Below are 14575 nucleotides of genomic sequence, written 5' to 3'. Positions count from 1 at the left end.
AGGAAGGAAAAAAATGTATACAGAAAATTTCTGTAAATCAAGTAAATGTTTAATTCTGACTAAGCAATCACATCTTATACACCGTCCACAGACTGAACACAAAGAAGAAAGTTTGAAACGTTGTAAAAAAACGTGATCATTGATTTCTCTTTCCAAGGAACCGTCAATAACACGAAAGTGAGGCATGCTTCTATAGAATTGATTGCGACTTTGTTGGGCGTTAACAAATACAATTAACGCAGTCTGACGTCGGCCGTTGTAAACTAACGTGTAAGGCGTCTTCTGCAAGCGTATTTACAAAGTGACCACGACACCACAAATCACCATTTTGTGATGTACCCACCACGCCTGTGTAAAGAATTAACTACGCACCTGTATGGAGCTGCACACTTCGTTCATGCGGTGACTGATGATGATTAAGCATTAAGGCTGAGACCCTTTGTAAAGGATGGGAAGCTTTGAAGTACCCACACGTTTCGCATTCTACTTTGTGGGTGGCCTGTTGTGATTCTGCATTTCTGACATGCAATATTGTATCTGTTAACATGTCTGCTTCCCCGAAATAACGCCAAAGCTTTTTCCAAATATGTTTATGACAGTGGCGCGCCTCTGCGGTAGAATGCTCTATTGACAAATAGAACAACAGGTTGATCCGCAGGCCAGGTAATCTGGTAAAAAAAATTATAATTTAATTTGTGACTAACCCGCGTACCGTTTTATTGGTGTCACATCCGCTACGGAAACGACGTGCTTCAATAATTGGTGGGACTATGCATGAAACGCTTTCGCTTTCGTGTGGGAAGTTTAAAGTTCACCTAAAAGTTGCGCATAGACATTCGAGTTATTTCTTAGAAGTGTCTCATCATTTAAGCCACTTGATTATAGCACAATTGAGAGTTCTATAAATATCGATGAACGCTTTCACGAACGTACAAGGGTGGGATCTGCGTAAGTTTTTTTTTCGCGGATCAAATACATACGTTACACGTATTACTTTTTAATGACACAGTGTTCATTGTCGGTTTACAACAGCTTTGACATAGAATGCATCAGAGTTTAACAACGAATATTTGTCAAAGGAAAAGATCTATTGCCACATTTATTGGCAGCGCCCCTGCAGCAATCGTCCCGTACAAGTATGTACTGACGGGACGCGAACGCATAGTAACGGCGCGGGGCTCGCCGTCAAAGCAGTCTCACGACAAGCCGGCGATGTCTACTGTGCTGCGTTCCGTGCCTGAGCGGCACCAGGTGGCACATGACTCGCGCGACCGCGGTGCCGACCAGGACTGCCAGCGAGATGAGGCATAGCATGGCGGAGAGCAGGAAGAAAGTGGCGCGAAAGCGCACGCCTTCACTGCGCACCTCGGGCACGCACTTGGAGCCGTCGAAGCGCCGCCCCTCGTAGCACTGGCACGTCAGGTTGGCGCTGCAGTGCGAATGCTCCACGCTGCACATACTCTCCGAGCTGCAGGTTTCCGTAAGGCCCACCTGCGAGTCGGAACAGTGGCCATCAAGCGGTCGACAATGCCATTCGTGAGGACCTAAACGCACCGCTGCATTAAACTTTACGAAGGCGAAAGCCTCAGATTCTTCATCAAACGCGAATATGGACCTTTTCACGGGAGAGAAAAAGTGCCCCCGCACTGGGCTGCACACGGGAGTACAATGGCCACCGTCCAGGCCTCGGCAGTGCATTTTCGGGGGTCTTGCGAATTTGCCCTGCCCTGTAGCTCGAGTAGCAACTGTAAACTTCACATGTAAGACTTCAGCGGGCGGATCGTATACGTTGTACATGTTGCGTTCTCAACAGGAAGTGACTTTGCGCAAAGAGCATCTCTCCGTGGAGTGGCCGTACTCTTTTAAAGACTATATTGAAGACAATAGTTTCTCTTGGGATACTTCAACGCAGAAATTTTGGTCTGTCGGTCTGTCTGTCACGATTCAGCCACCTGGCGAAAGTTAAAGCCCTTTCTTCACGCACTGCCATCTTGATCTGGTGGCTGTGTTCATACTGGTGAGCGTCGATCAAAAAGCAAATATTGCGCATATATGAGACCAAACATCATTACGTAAATATTAAGGGGTGTGTTTCTTTACTAGAAATTTTCGACGCTTCGCTAAGATTATACGATTTTGCCACCTACCAGAGACTCTGCGTTCTATGCGCCAGCTTCTGTTTCCTGAAATCACTGCCAGATGGCGTCCATATCTGACGCAGCGCCTCCAGGCGGAAGATTATCGTCTTTAGACGTCATTTGCAGAGAATCACGTGGATACGCGGCCAATACTTTTACATCGGCGTTTTCTAGCGTCACGTAAGATTGGATCCAAATGAGCTAGCTGCCAGCTTCAGTTCGTATATTATTACGGTTTGTTGCTATCACATTCACTGCTTCACCCTTGCGATGAGACTCTGACCTTTTACTTCGGGTACCTCCACGCGTACGCTGAGCAAGCAGGCGTATAATTAATCCACACAAAACACACTTTAAATACTCTGTGCGCAGTTGGGCATTCGACAAATCGTGGCTGACCACCCACCTCACGCACGCACTCTCCCAACCTGTACTCGCCGCTGTACGAAGGTGCGCACGCACAGAGGCCACCGGAGCCGCACACGGTGTTCGGCTCGTCCCTGCAGTCGAGGTCTGTGACGCAGTGCGAGCCCAGTCCCGTGTAGTGCTTCAGGCACGAGCCACGAGACTCCGAGTAGAACGGGTAGCCGCGAGTGCACAGGCAGCGGCGAACCTGTGTATGTGTTAAAACCCGTCACGGTGGGCTTGTGGTTATGGTGCCCAACTGCTGATCGGCAAGCCGCGGGCACCTGATGATTTCGTAAAATAAACAGTAGTCGGTTCCTGCTTGTGTTTCCCCCGTGTTTCTATCTGCCCTGTCTTTCGATTCCAAGTGGCGCGAAAATGTTCACTGTGCCCAACCAACTGGTCCCTATACCCTGAACTCTTCTGCACGTCGACGCGGTGCAGCAAGCAGATTTAGTGTAGTGCAACACACGGACACGAAAGGGCACAAAAGGACAACGCATAGTGCTTTGTGGTTTGCGCTAGGCATCAGCGCTGTGTGGAGTCGTTATGTGGCTTCTCGTGTCAGCGTTTTTTTCTTCGCGTTACATCAAAGCTGTATAAAATGACACATCAAGAAGCCCACAGTGCAACCCTTGTCGGCATCAAGTAGACATGTACAGGCCTTTTCATGAGCGCTTTGACATCGTCTTTTGATGGTTGTTAAAGACATTTGTTCAAAAAGAGCTTTTCCCCCTGATTACTTCACCAGGATTTCAATTTTCTATAATATTCAAGCCTTTGACGACACTGTTCAAGCTAGCCTCCTGGACCATACAGGGATGAAAATACCATCTAGTTTGTTGACTATCAAGGATGTTTGCATGCTGTTGTACCTGTCGGGCTTAGTTCGGGCATATGCATCTATATATGTGTATAGCGGCACAGGTGAGATGAAACGGAAGAAAGCATTCGCCAGCTAAAGAATCTCACTGCGATGCCTTCGAGTATACCATTACGTCGTTTTTAATTAAACCCTTCTGTAGAAGGATAGCATGAATGTAAACATTCGACAGAAGTCTGTCGAATGTTTTGTAGAAGGATAACAGTATAAATTGTTTAGCTTATGCACCACGAGAGTACGGTTGAGTGGTGGTTTTAATAACTATTTACTCTGTCAGCTGAAGCCAAACAAGGGCACAGTCGTTACTGTCATATGTTTAAAAGATTCATTTCGTTTGTCTTCTTTTTTTCGCTGCCAATCCATACATACTTGTCTGGCGAAATCAACGTAACAGCTGGAATTCCCGTCCACGCACTTCCTCTGGCGGCCGCAGGCGCCGTTGTACGAATAGTGAAGCTGGCGACCACCGTCCGAGCTTATGTATGGCGAGGACATCTTTAATGGCGGCTGGCCAACGCCGCGGGTGCCGTTGGCGGTGACGAGACAGCTTACGCTGCCCACTTTGGGTCGGTCGGCGCGTACCTCAAGCATTGTGTAGGTGAGCTCTTCGGGCATCAAAGCGCGGTCCTCGCCGTGATGAAGGCTGATGCGGAATGGTCGGTCGGGAAAGAACTGGTCTGCCTCGACCAGCACGTCGTCCACGAACCACTGGAAGCTGGACGCCCAGGACACGGGCGCCGAGCACGTGAACCGTATGACCGAACCCAGCGTCGCCTGAGGACTGGACGTGGTGAGCCACACTGCGTCGGACACGTTTGTCGATGGTTCGGCACTGGCCAAAACGTGGTGGTACATCAGCGGTGCGACCACTTGCACCAGCCACAAGTGATGGACGTGGTATCGATCCTGCATCGGGCCGTGGTGTCGACCAATACAAATGGTTGGTTGGTTGGTTGTTCCTCAAAATCTTGGTGCAACCCACCGCGGAGTCTGGTTGGTTCCTCAACAGCTTGGCGCAACCCACTCAGGGGGATAGGCTAAGAATCGAAGGGTGTCTTGCTACCACGGAGAATCGGCCATGAAACTTGTCGTGTCTTGTCTCCTAGGAGATCTTGGCTCATACCCACATGGGGGATCGGCCACACTGTACCTCATAATAGATCATTTTTTACAACGCTTGCTAAAAAAATAAAGAGAAATTAGATAGGAACAATATTAATGTTCCTTTGAAAAAACGTGAAAAATTGCAGAAGAATGCGATAAACCAGAATATATATAACAAATTAACAAGAATGAGGAAGGGGGAGGAAGAATTGGATATATCTGGCAGTACTACTGTATGAACGGAACCGTAGCGAAGCCCATCGTCGTCTTCTTCTTCTTTATCTACGCAACATGACAAAGGAACAAGGCAAGACTGGTATACTCACTAACAGTTCGCACGCCTGCAATGCGACCAATCCCCACTTCTGCACAGAGTTAATCCATTTCCGCGATATATCATACTAAAAGCTTTATTGGGAGTTTGGCACACTTTATTGTGTTCCGTAGATGCTTAGGCATACAGCTTGCACACCTTAGCTACCTTGCAGCGTCGAAAGATTCAGATTGTCGCTTTTAACTACCCTGACGCTTCAGTGGAGCATAATCAGTCCCATAGCATACTTTCAAAAGGACCAGAGGCCGATTTTTTTAACGAGCCTTTCATGCCGAGACTTCAATGCCCACCATTTCCTATGGGGAAGCTCCAGGGACAACTCTAGAGGAAGATAATTGGTTTTCTTAGCCTTGGAGTACGAACTCTGCGTTTGTAACGATGGAAGCCTTACATATTTACGTGGATCAGCCTATAGCAGCTGCCTGGACCTTACATTGGTTTCTCGCTCACTTACCAGGAAAGTGCACTGGTTTTCGGATCTGGAAACGCGGGGCAGCGACCATATACCAACTTACCTGTGTATAGAAGGTTTCACCAGCTCCAAGTCCTCAAGAGGCCTCAAGTACACCGATCGGCCGAAATTCAAAATGGTAATGGAAGACTGCTGTACCGACGGCTCATCATATAACCTAGAGGACTCGATAAAGGATGTCCTGCAGAATACCACGCATACACATTTGACTAGTCACAAGCGCACCGATTTCGACATTGAGCTTGAGAAACTTCGTGCAATACGCCGTCGTGCAGAACGAAGGTACTGACGGACAAAGTGCATGGATGATTTGAGGCTGGCTAGACGCATTCAAAAGAAAATGCAGCGGCACATGGATAAACTGGCTAGGCGACGTTGCAATCCTTTTGCGAGTCGTTGGATCCACGAAAGCCCCTATCACTGATATGGCGAACTGTCCGGGGTCTTAGCACAACCTTGGGTCAGCGACACCCGTTTACATCTCTGGCACTTCACCTTCGATGCAGAGAGATTGACGTCGCAGAATCTTTCTGTAGAAGAATCGCCGGTGATTTCAATTTCACATTATCAAGAACGGGAACATTTGACAACCCACCGCCCTCACGTGATCCCCGTATGGAATGCCAGTTTTCCATGGATGAGCTAGAGGCGGCACTGGCTCTGTGCAGACGTTCTTCAGCACCCGGTCCTGACGGCATTACCTATCGTGCCCTTTGTAATCTTGGAGACGAAGCTCGGAAGGCACTCTTACGCCTATACAACGACTCCTGGCAGACTGGTACTGTTCCCCAGGCATGGAAGTCAAGTCGCCTCATTCCACTTCTAAAGGCTGGTAAATCTCCTTTGGATATTGCCTCATACCGTCCTATCGCACTTGCCAGTTGTGTGGGAAAAACGATGGAACGAATGATTCTAACACGAATGGAGTGGTATTTAGAGCACTACGAAATCTATCCAGTATCCATGACCGGATTCAGGCGCGGCCATTCGTCAATCGACAACGTTGTTGATCTGGTGACATATGTTCAACACCAGAAAGCCTGTAAGAGACTGTGCGCCGCCCTGTTTCTAGACGTTAAGGGGGCTTACGACAATGTCACCCATGAAGCCATCCTTAGTGCTTTGGAAACAGTAGGTCTTGGTGGCAAGATATATATGTGGGTGTACAGCTACTTACAGCTAAGATCATTTTACGTGATGACAGCGAATGCCCCAACACCTGATTATTACAGCAGCCGAGGAGTTCCTCAGGGAGGAGTGCTAAGCCCTACCCTTTTCAACCTAACTCTCATTGGTCTAGTCGAGCAGCTACCTAGCACTGTAGAACTTTCTGTCTATGCTGATGACATCTGCATTTGGACATCAGGTGTGACAAGGCCTCAGCTTCGCGCCCGCCTTCAGAAGGCTGCTACAACGACGTCATGCTATCTTCGTAAACAAGGCCTCGAGGTGTCCTGCGGAAAATGTGCAGTGGTAGCGTTCACGCGGAAACCAATGTCTGCTTAAAGTATATCGATTAATGAAGAATACATATCGTTCAGCAGAAGCCACAGGTTCTTGGGAGTCATAATAGATAAAAACCTGTCGTGGACTCCACACGTGAACTATGTGAAAAAGCGGCTGATCGCAACATGCCACATGTTCAAATTCCTTGCAGGAAAGAATTGGGGAGTGCCCATACCATCCATGCTACAACTGTACAGGGTGCTGTTTATCGGATTCTCACGGTACAGCTTACCTGCAATGTCTAACACCGGCAAGACCAACCTGCGCGCAATTCAGAGCATTCAAGCCCAAGCACTTAAGATATGCCTTGGAGTACCCCGCAGTGCTTCAACGGCTGAAACCATTGCCATCGCTCAAGATCACTCGATAAATACGCATATTATTACCGAGACAATGCGCATGCACCTCAGGCATTATGCCAGGACCCCTTCTCACCACCTGGCGAGCCTAGCTGCTGAAAGGCCCCGCACGACATACGGCACTATTGTCTCCAAGCATCGTTCATCGTTTGCTGAGACATACGCACCTGCATCAAAGCCACTGCTTCCTCCTTGGAGCTTGAGCGGGCCGCGAGTTCACTTAATGATTCCAGGAATGAGGAGAAAATCGGACTTACCGACACATGCCCTGAAACAACTGAGTCTATTCCTACTGGAAGAAAACTACAGTAACCACGTGCACATTTACACGGATGGCTCTACTACGCCGTCTAGTTCAGGTGGAGCAGTGGTTATACCATCACAAGGGGTAACTCGGTGTTCTAAGACTTCACATGTGACAAGTTCAACGACGGCAGAACTCGAGGCTCTGCGCAATGCACTGGAACACATCAATTCAGAAGAAAGACCAGGTAAATGGGCTGTGTTTTCTGACTCAAAACCAGCGTTACAGTGCCTGATATCAGTTCTCCGACGCGGATGCCACGACCAGTTGACCTACCAAACCGTGAAACTTCACCACCTGTTAATACAAAAAGGCCATGACATCGTCCTTCAGTGGTTACCTGGGCATAGTGGTATAGGCGGCAATGATTCTGCAGATCATGCTGCTCGCACGTCACATAAAGAAGCGAACAGCGTTCCGATACCGCTTTCAAGAGCGGATGCGGCGAGGCAGATTCGTCAACTGGCCCGCAGTCTCACACTGACTGAGTGGAACACACCAAGCATACGACGTACACGACTGCACGAGCTCGACCCTTCACTACAACTCCGGCCTCCACCCGGCCTACATCGACGTGAAGCTTCGCTTCTCTATCGCCTTTGGCTGGGAGTTGCTTTCACGAAAGCTTATGCCACGTTAATCAGAATTACTGACAGTGCGGCGTGCGATGTTTGCGGCACTGACGAAAATATCGAACACCTGCTGTGTCATTGTCCTCGATTTGCCTCAGATAGACAAGTACTTGCCAACGCAATGCGGCGACTGGATGATCGGCCTCTTTCTGTGCAGGTGCTATTACAGCAACGTACACATGCCTCGACAGCCCACAAGGCAGTGAAAGCCCTGCTGCGTTTCCTGAGAAAGACAGACTTGTGTGAACGCCTCTGACGCGGTAGAGTTCTACACGCTTCAGTGAAATTACTGTCAGTCTCTCCCCCACCCCCTTTTTTCCCTCTCTTCCCTCTTTCTCGTCTTTCTTGTCCCCTTCCTTAATCCCCCAGTGTAGGGTAGCCAACCGGATGTCTTTCTGGTTAACCTTCCTGCCTTCTCCCTTTTTGTTGCTTCCTCCTCCTTTCATCAGTAAAAAAGGAATAGATATAGATAGATAGATAGATAGATAGATAGATAAAACGAAACTAATGAGGTTATAGAAAATTCAACAGCATATCCACGGAGTGAATGATGATGAGTGGAGCGTCTATCCGTCCACGCGTGCGTCCGTGCATCCGTCCATCCATCCGTCCGTCCACGGGTGCGTCCGTCTGTCTGTCTGTCTGTCTGTCTGTCTGTCTGTCTGTCTGTCTGTCTGTCTGTCTGTCTGTCTGTCTGTCTGTCTGTCTGTCTGTTGACAAGCATGAACCGCCGTGGCCCTCCACGCCCGCCGCTCCACTTCGTCCATGCCCCACCAACGATCCGAGACGTGCGGAGATGATTCAGGAGACTGAGAGAGGCACTCGTTCCCCGCCCACCCAGGCACAATCCGCTCAGCAGCTGATCGGAGAGTAACGGTAAAGGCCATCGAGAATATCTTCCTTCAACTGCAGTTTGTTTGTACTTGTATAAGACAGCGCCATCTATTAGACTGTTCGGGGGATATTGACGGTTACGCCTGACGCGGGACAAGGTAAGAGGAGCTTCTCTCCTAATATAATAAGGAACAGTGGAAAAGCAAGAAACGGAAAGAGCGCATATTTTTTCATAATAATGATGATGATGATGACGATGATGATGATGATGATTGTGAGAAACGAAAAAAGGAGACCCGGACCCGATCGTCTGGCTGCATCAAAGGTCAAAGGAACAACTGAGCGCGCCAGTGCCCCTGCCTCGTGCTCGTGCCCGCCACCCCTTTTTCTCCTTTACTTGCAACAATGATGACAGCCGAAATGCATGGCTCACACCTACTCTGGCTAAGATTTCAGTCATCGTCGTCGCCATTTTCATTATCATCAACATAATCTCCATGGCACACTTACACTGGATCGCTGTCGTAAATGCTACATGGTTTTTGGCGACGGAAGGCGACGTTGTTGCGCCTGGATATCTTCCCAATGCCATTATTCGAAAGCGTCAACCTCTTCAAACCTTGTCGCTGGAGACGGGAGACGTACTACGACTGCGATGCGACAGTGCCGTCACTTTGACATTGAACGCCACTTTCATCTGGCTATTCAAGGGCCTCGCTATACCACCAAATTCGCGACCAGGTCTGTATCGCCACAAGATCGTTGTCGCACGACAAGCCGGTCGCCATCCGCACGCGACGTCCTCTTACAGCACCTTGGACATGGGTCATTGCAATGCGGCGCACGTAGGCATCTACACTTGCCAAGTTGTTGTCGAAGGCGTGGTCGCAGACGAACTGCACTTCGAAGTACGCCTGACGGCCAGTACTCGTCGAGAGGTCAACGAGCTGGATGTCTCTGTGCACGATCCGCGGCCACAACACGCGCCGGTGGCGCTATCACTTCGAGGTTAGTGGTCCACATTCACGTAATGGCGGTCTCTACGCCAGATGTTTGACCATGCATGTGTGCTGCGACGGGCATTGCAAACTAAGTTTGAACCCAATGCAACGTGGTGTCACGCTCTTGCAGTGATACAGGGGTACATAACTAAGACTCTAGGCGAGGGGAATGCAACCATACGCTGTTCGAAAGTTCGATAATTAAGACAAATGAAGATTCATGGCCATTTATTGTAGCCTTCTAAATGTAGTGTAGTAGTTAAGACGTAAACTGAGATGAATTAACGTGGACAAAAATAACCCTTCCAGTCAGTGGGACGCAAACCCACAGTCTTTTTAATACGATCATAGCTGAATGGTGGCATCACCAGAGCACTCGCTTGTAATTTCAGCAGGAAACTACTTCTAAACCGTGTGGAGAAAGTCGAGAGGATCACGCGTAGTTCAGTCCAGCTGCTGCTATTCATGCACGATAGAAACGTGTTGAGCCGTACTCCACCTCCACTCTCCCTGTACGCTGCTTTATGCCTACCATCCATAGGACCATGTCACAACCGTTTCATTCAGTATTGGGAAGCGGGCACACACAGAAGGGTGAAACGGAGCTTCATGTGTCTACCCTGTTTTCATCCGCCCCCGTTGCTCATTGTGTGCGGAAATCGCCACGCTCCTTCATATTCTCTTGAACTGCAGGGGAAACCTCCCCACACTTGATCTCCTGATCGCTCCCTCACCGGTAAGAAAGAATACTTCAAACAATGCCGAAGTCAAGCTTCGTGCCATAAATAGAGCCGAGGAGGTGGCTGACTGGCATGGCTTGGTGGACTAGCTCCCCTCACATATGACTCTATGGTTAATAAAAGTTTTCCATCTTCACCATCCCGCCTTGCAGACGTGCAAACTCAGTGGCTTTTCGCAGGTCTACCCCGTCGTTCCCTGGCTGCCCAAACATGGTGGAGCTCGCCCAGCAAGCTGGTGGGTCAGGCGTGCGATAACGACGAGGTTTGCGCCGACACGGACCCGGTGTCCCTGTGCGAGGCCGGTGTTTGCATCTGCGCCCCTACATTCACGCTAGAAGGCACGCACTGCATCAAGCGCGTGGGCCGTTACCACCGCTGCGGGGCTCAGGTGGTGTGCCGCGGAAGCAGCATGATCTGCAACGAGGGCTTCTGCGAGTGCACCAAGGACACAGGCGATGCGGACGACGAATGCGGCAGCAAGGACCATCGCAGGACTCTCAGCCTGATTATGATCTACTCGGCGATCGCCGTAGTGCTATTAGCCGTTGTCTTCATACTACTTTACGCTTTCTGCCAAAAACGATATGACCTCAATGACGATCTAAAGGGAGCGTTCATCATCACCTGCGTCATCCTTTGAGTTGCGGATACCTTGAACATTTTTCATCGACAACCCCGCGTACAAGTATTTTTGTGCTGGTTGATCAGATGTATTTTACGCCATATATATAGCAGTTCAATATACCTCCATCTTGAAAGTTTTACACCTCTGAGGGGTAATTCATTGTGGAGTTATTGCAAGGTCAGCGTTCGTTGCTGATATGCTGGAATGAGAATGATTCAGACACTGGCCGTGACCACGAAGTTACTTTTCGTCACTGAATCGATTATATATTCCCGTGTACAATCAGTAATGAAGGTTGTCTACTTGCGATGATCGGTGTTGATTGTTTGTTATCTATGCATAGACTATTCTATAGGCTTTTTTTTCTTTTTTTACAGCGACCATAGCATTATGATTGGAAACGTGGGCTGGTATTCTCATCCTGTCTCAGGCGTCATGACGCTTACCTCCTAATGTTCAAGGTTCAAGGTAGATATAATAAATTGTGCGGAATTTCAAGCCCAAACGTTCTTAAGCTGTGCTCTGAAACATGAATTGCTTTGCAAAGTTAGTGAGGGATTACCGCTACATGTACAGAAGTATTTTGCCTATGCTACCGAGTCCCGTTTTGGATGTTTTCTCACAATTATACCTTAATAAAACACGCTTAGACACTAGGCATTCGTCTGCTGCAAAGCAGCAAATATTTTAATTACATTGCAAAGCACATTAAACTTTTCTTTAATAACCCGAGAGATACACAGTGCTTACGGTGGTCACACGTTGTACACCTGTTAGTCTTCACAAACGGTGCCGACAAAGAAGCGGGGAAGCCAGCATACTGGGTTTTTATGGAGGTTTATGGTTCGCGTACGCACCTGTCTTGTACAACGTACTTATATCAGCAGGACTTGTCTTATCACAAGCATATCGTGCATGCCTAACACGCTTCTTATAAGTTACAAAAACTACACGAAAACTTCACACAAAATATGTAAAGCAGTGCAGTTCATTCACCGTGTGTTGCGGTGCACGAAAACTGAAGCATGACGCTATAAAGTTTTCACCTGGCTTCAAACGGGAAAGGCCATGTTTCTCTACGTTAACTCTCTGCAACGTTCTTCTGTTAGCGAGCTTCGCGTGCAGCGTATGACAGTCGTCTTGACCATCAGCTGTCTAGATCTCTGACGTGAAATTCGTTGAAGTCCGTCCGGTGTCGACGAAAGTCACGCCATCTCTTGGCTGCGGAAGAGTGTCCTTGTGAGACCTGCAGAAACAGGTCATAGGATGGTGCACTGCGCGAGGAAGCAGTTATCGCACGCCTGGTCCTTGAAGTGGCGCTGCCTGACTTGCGTGTACAGCATTGACGACATGCCTCCCACAACGAACAGCACGGTCGCGGCGCACACCACGTACAGAAGTATGCGGCTGGAGGCCCGCGATGGGTCCACCTGCGATGCGTGCATGGCAAGAAAGAGATAAAGAGAGTATAAATTTTGTTATATTGCTGTGCCTAGGTCGGAGATTTCCATTTGAAATTTCTAAAGCGTGCTGGGTAACGGCCCGTTACCGTCGTTATGATCAAGGGACGTGGTTCCAGGACGGTTATACAGATACGAACAAGTTTTAATCAATGCCTAATGGCGTAAAGTGTATAGGAACGCGACTACTGAGGCGTCAGACAACAGCAAGGGGTACGTTTGAAAAGCGGCATATCCTCGCAATGAGTGCCAGTTGGCATGTCGGGTGGATCGTATATAAAAACGGTAGAATTCAAGCGATGTTACCAAGGGATTGAGTTATTGCGTGACCTATTTTGCGGGTCGTGCTTTGTGGGCCGCGCTCGCAGAGAATTATGTCACAGCTGAATGTTCAACTGCTCCAAGAAGCAATCGGTAGAGTCACGCGGTCAGGATATCCTATATTAGTCGAGCTCCCAGCTCAAAAGTGAAAGTGCGTATACGAATGCTCTGAGATGGAGCTAGTTTTTCGCTAATAAATCAGCTTTCCGTTTAGCAGAGCTATTGCGCTATTGGGTCATTCATGATGTCTAGTTACGCTGCTAATGAAGAGTACGAGACTTGGACTACAAGAGAGGTTGTCCTGTAGTCCCAGTCTCGTCCTCGCAGCGCAACAGGAAATCATAAACGATTTCCGAGTGTTCATTTTGAGCATGCCTCACATAAACTACTTGAGCGGCACGGCGAGGGCGCTCTGCAGTGTTAGAAAGTGACCGGCCAGGACCGTGCAGTAAGTATACCTTGACACATGCGCCCTCGTCCTCGGCAAACCCTCGTTCGCAGACGCAGCGCTCGTCTGAACACAGGACTGCGTCGCCAGAGCAGACCAAGTTCTCGGAGCAGACATCACCCAGCTGGACGAGCTTCTTGCAGCGATCGCCGAACTGGTCCGTGAAACCGTGCTGGCACACGCAGAACTGCTCGAGGCAGCGGGAGGCCGGGTCCCGCATGCTGCACGTTTGGTCCGAGCTGCACGGCTCGGACTTAAGAAGGCCGTAGTTGGTCCCGCGTCCGTACTTTAACGGGGGCTGCTGTCGCTGTTGCTGAACTAGCTGCAGCTTTTCATTTGCCAGTGGCTGCTCCGAGCTGCTGAAGTCGTAAGCCATTGACGAGCATGCCATGAACAGCAGCAGAAGCAAGAAGAATGCAACACCGCAAGTCGTCAGCATGACTCTGCTGTCGCGCAACCACTTGTCACGGGACCTCCTGATGAACGTCGAGTCATGACACAGCGTGTAGTATTCACAACCTCTAGACGACGCTACATTCCTTGGTCACAGTCCTTGTAGTAACTGCACGCAGGCGATAAACTCTCGTTTAGTGATGACGCATACCATGGAGGTTGGTCTAGTTCCCTTCCCTTTTCACCGCGTTATAAGGAGGATTGAGCGAAGTGCGACCTTGCATAAGCTAATTTTCAGAAACACAAACTGCGTTGTTGATGATACAGCTAAAGTGTGTCATGGTGCTGGTCTTAAGCCTTAAGACACCTTTTAAAGTAAGTATGTGGCCTTCGAATTCTCATTACTGCGTCTTATTTGATGCTGTCTTAAGGCATGAATTGACATAAATCATTTCTCCTCCATTTTACACGAATTCATCTTCTGCCACACACATATAACAGAGATATGTCGCTGTCACTTTGAAAAGACTAATATTTAGCGAAATTACAAGAACAATGCTTCAATTTCAGTGACACCCGATTGACGCGTTTCATAAGCCACGCTTAATTGATCAAC

At 48.8% G+C, this 14575-nt stretch overlaps 1 protein-coding gene across 1 annotated transcript; it reads right to left on the bottom strand.

The window, feature by feature from the left end:
• Positions 1–12519: 12519 nt before the first annotated feature.
• Positions 12520–14090, bottom strand: LOC142802994 (uncharacterized). Its single transcript, XM_075888090.1, has 2 exons — positions 13577–14090; positions 12520–12767 (listed from the first exon to the last, which is right to left on the bottom strand). The coding sequence occupies exons 1-2, from the start codon at positions 14003–14005 to the stop codon at positions 12597–12599; spliced, it is 600 nt and encodes a 199-aa protein (XP_075744205.1). The 5' UTR covers positions 14006–14090; the 3' UTR covers positions 12520–12596.
• Positions 14091–14575: the final 485 nt, after the last annotated feature.

The sequence above is a fragment of the Rhipicephalus microplus genome, chromosome 1, assembly GCF_043290135.1.
Source record: "Rhipicephalus microplus isolate Deutch F79 chromosome 1, USDA_Rmic, whole genome shotgun sequence".
NCBI lineage: Eukaryota > Metazoa > Arthropoda > Arachnida > Ixodida > Ixodidae > Rhipicephalus > Rhipicephalus microplus.
Note: the sequence above shows the minus strand (reverse complement) of the source record. Positions and strands in the feature narration are given on the sequence as shown.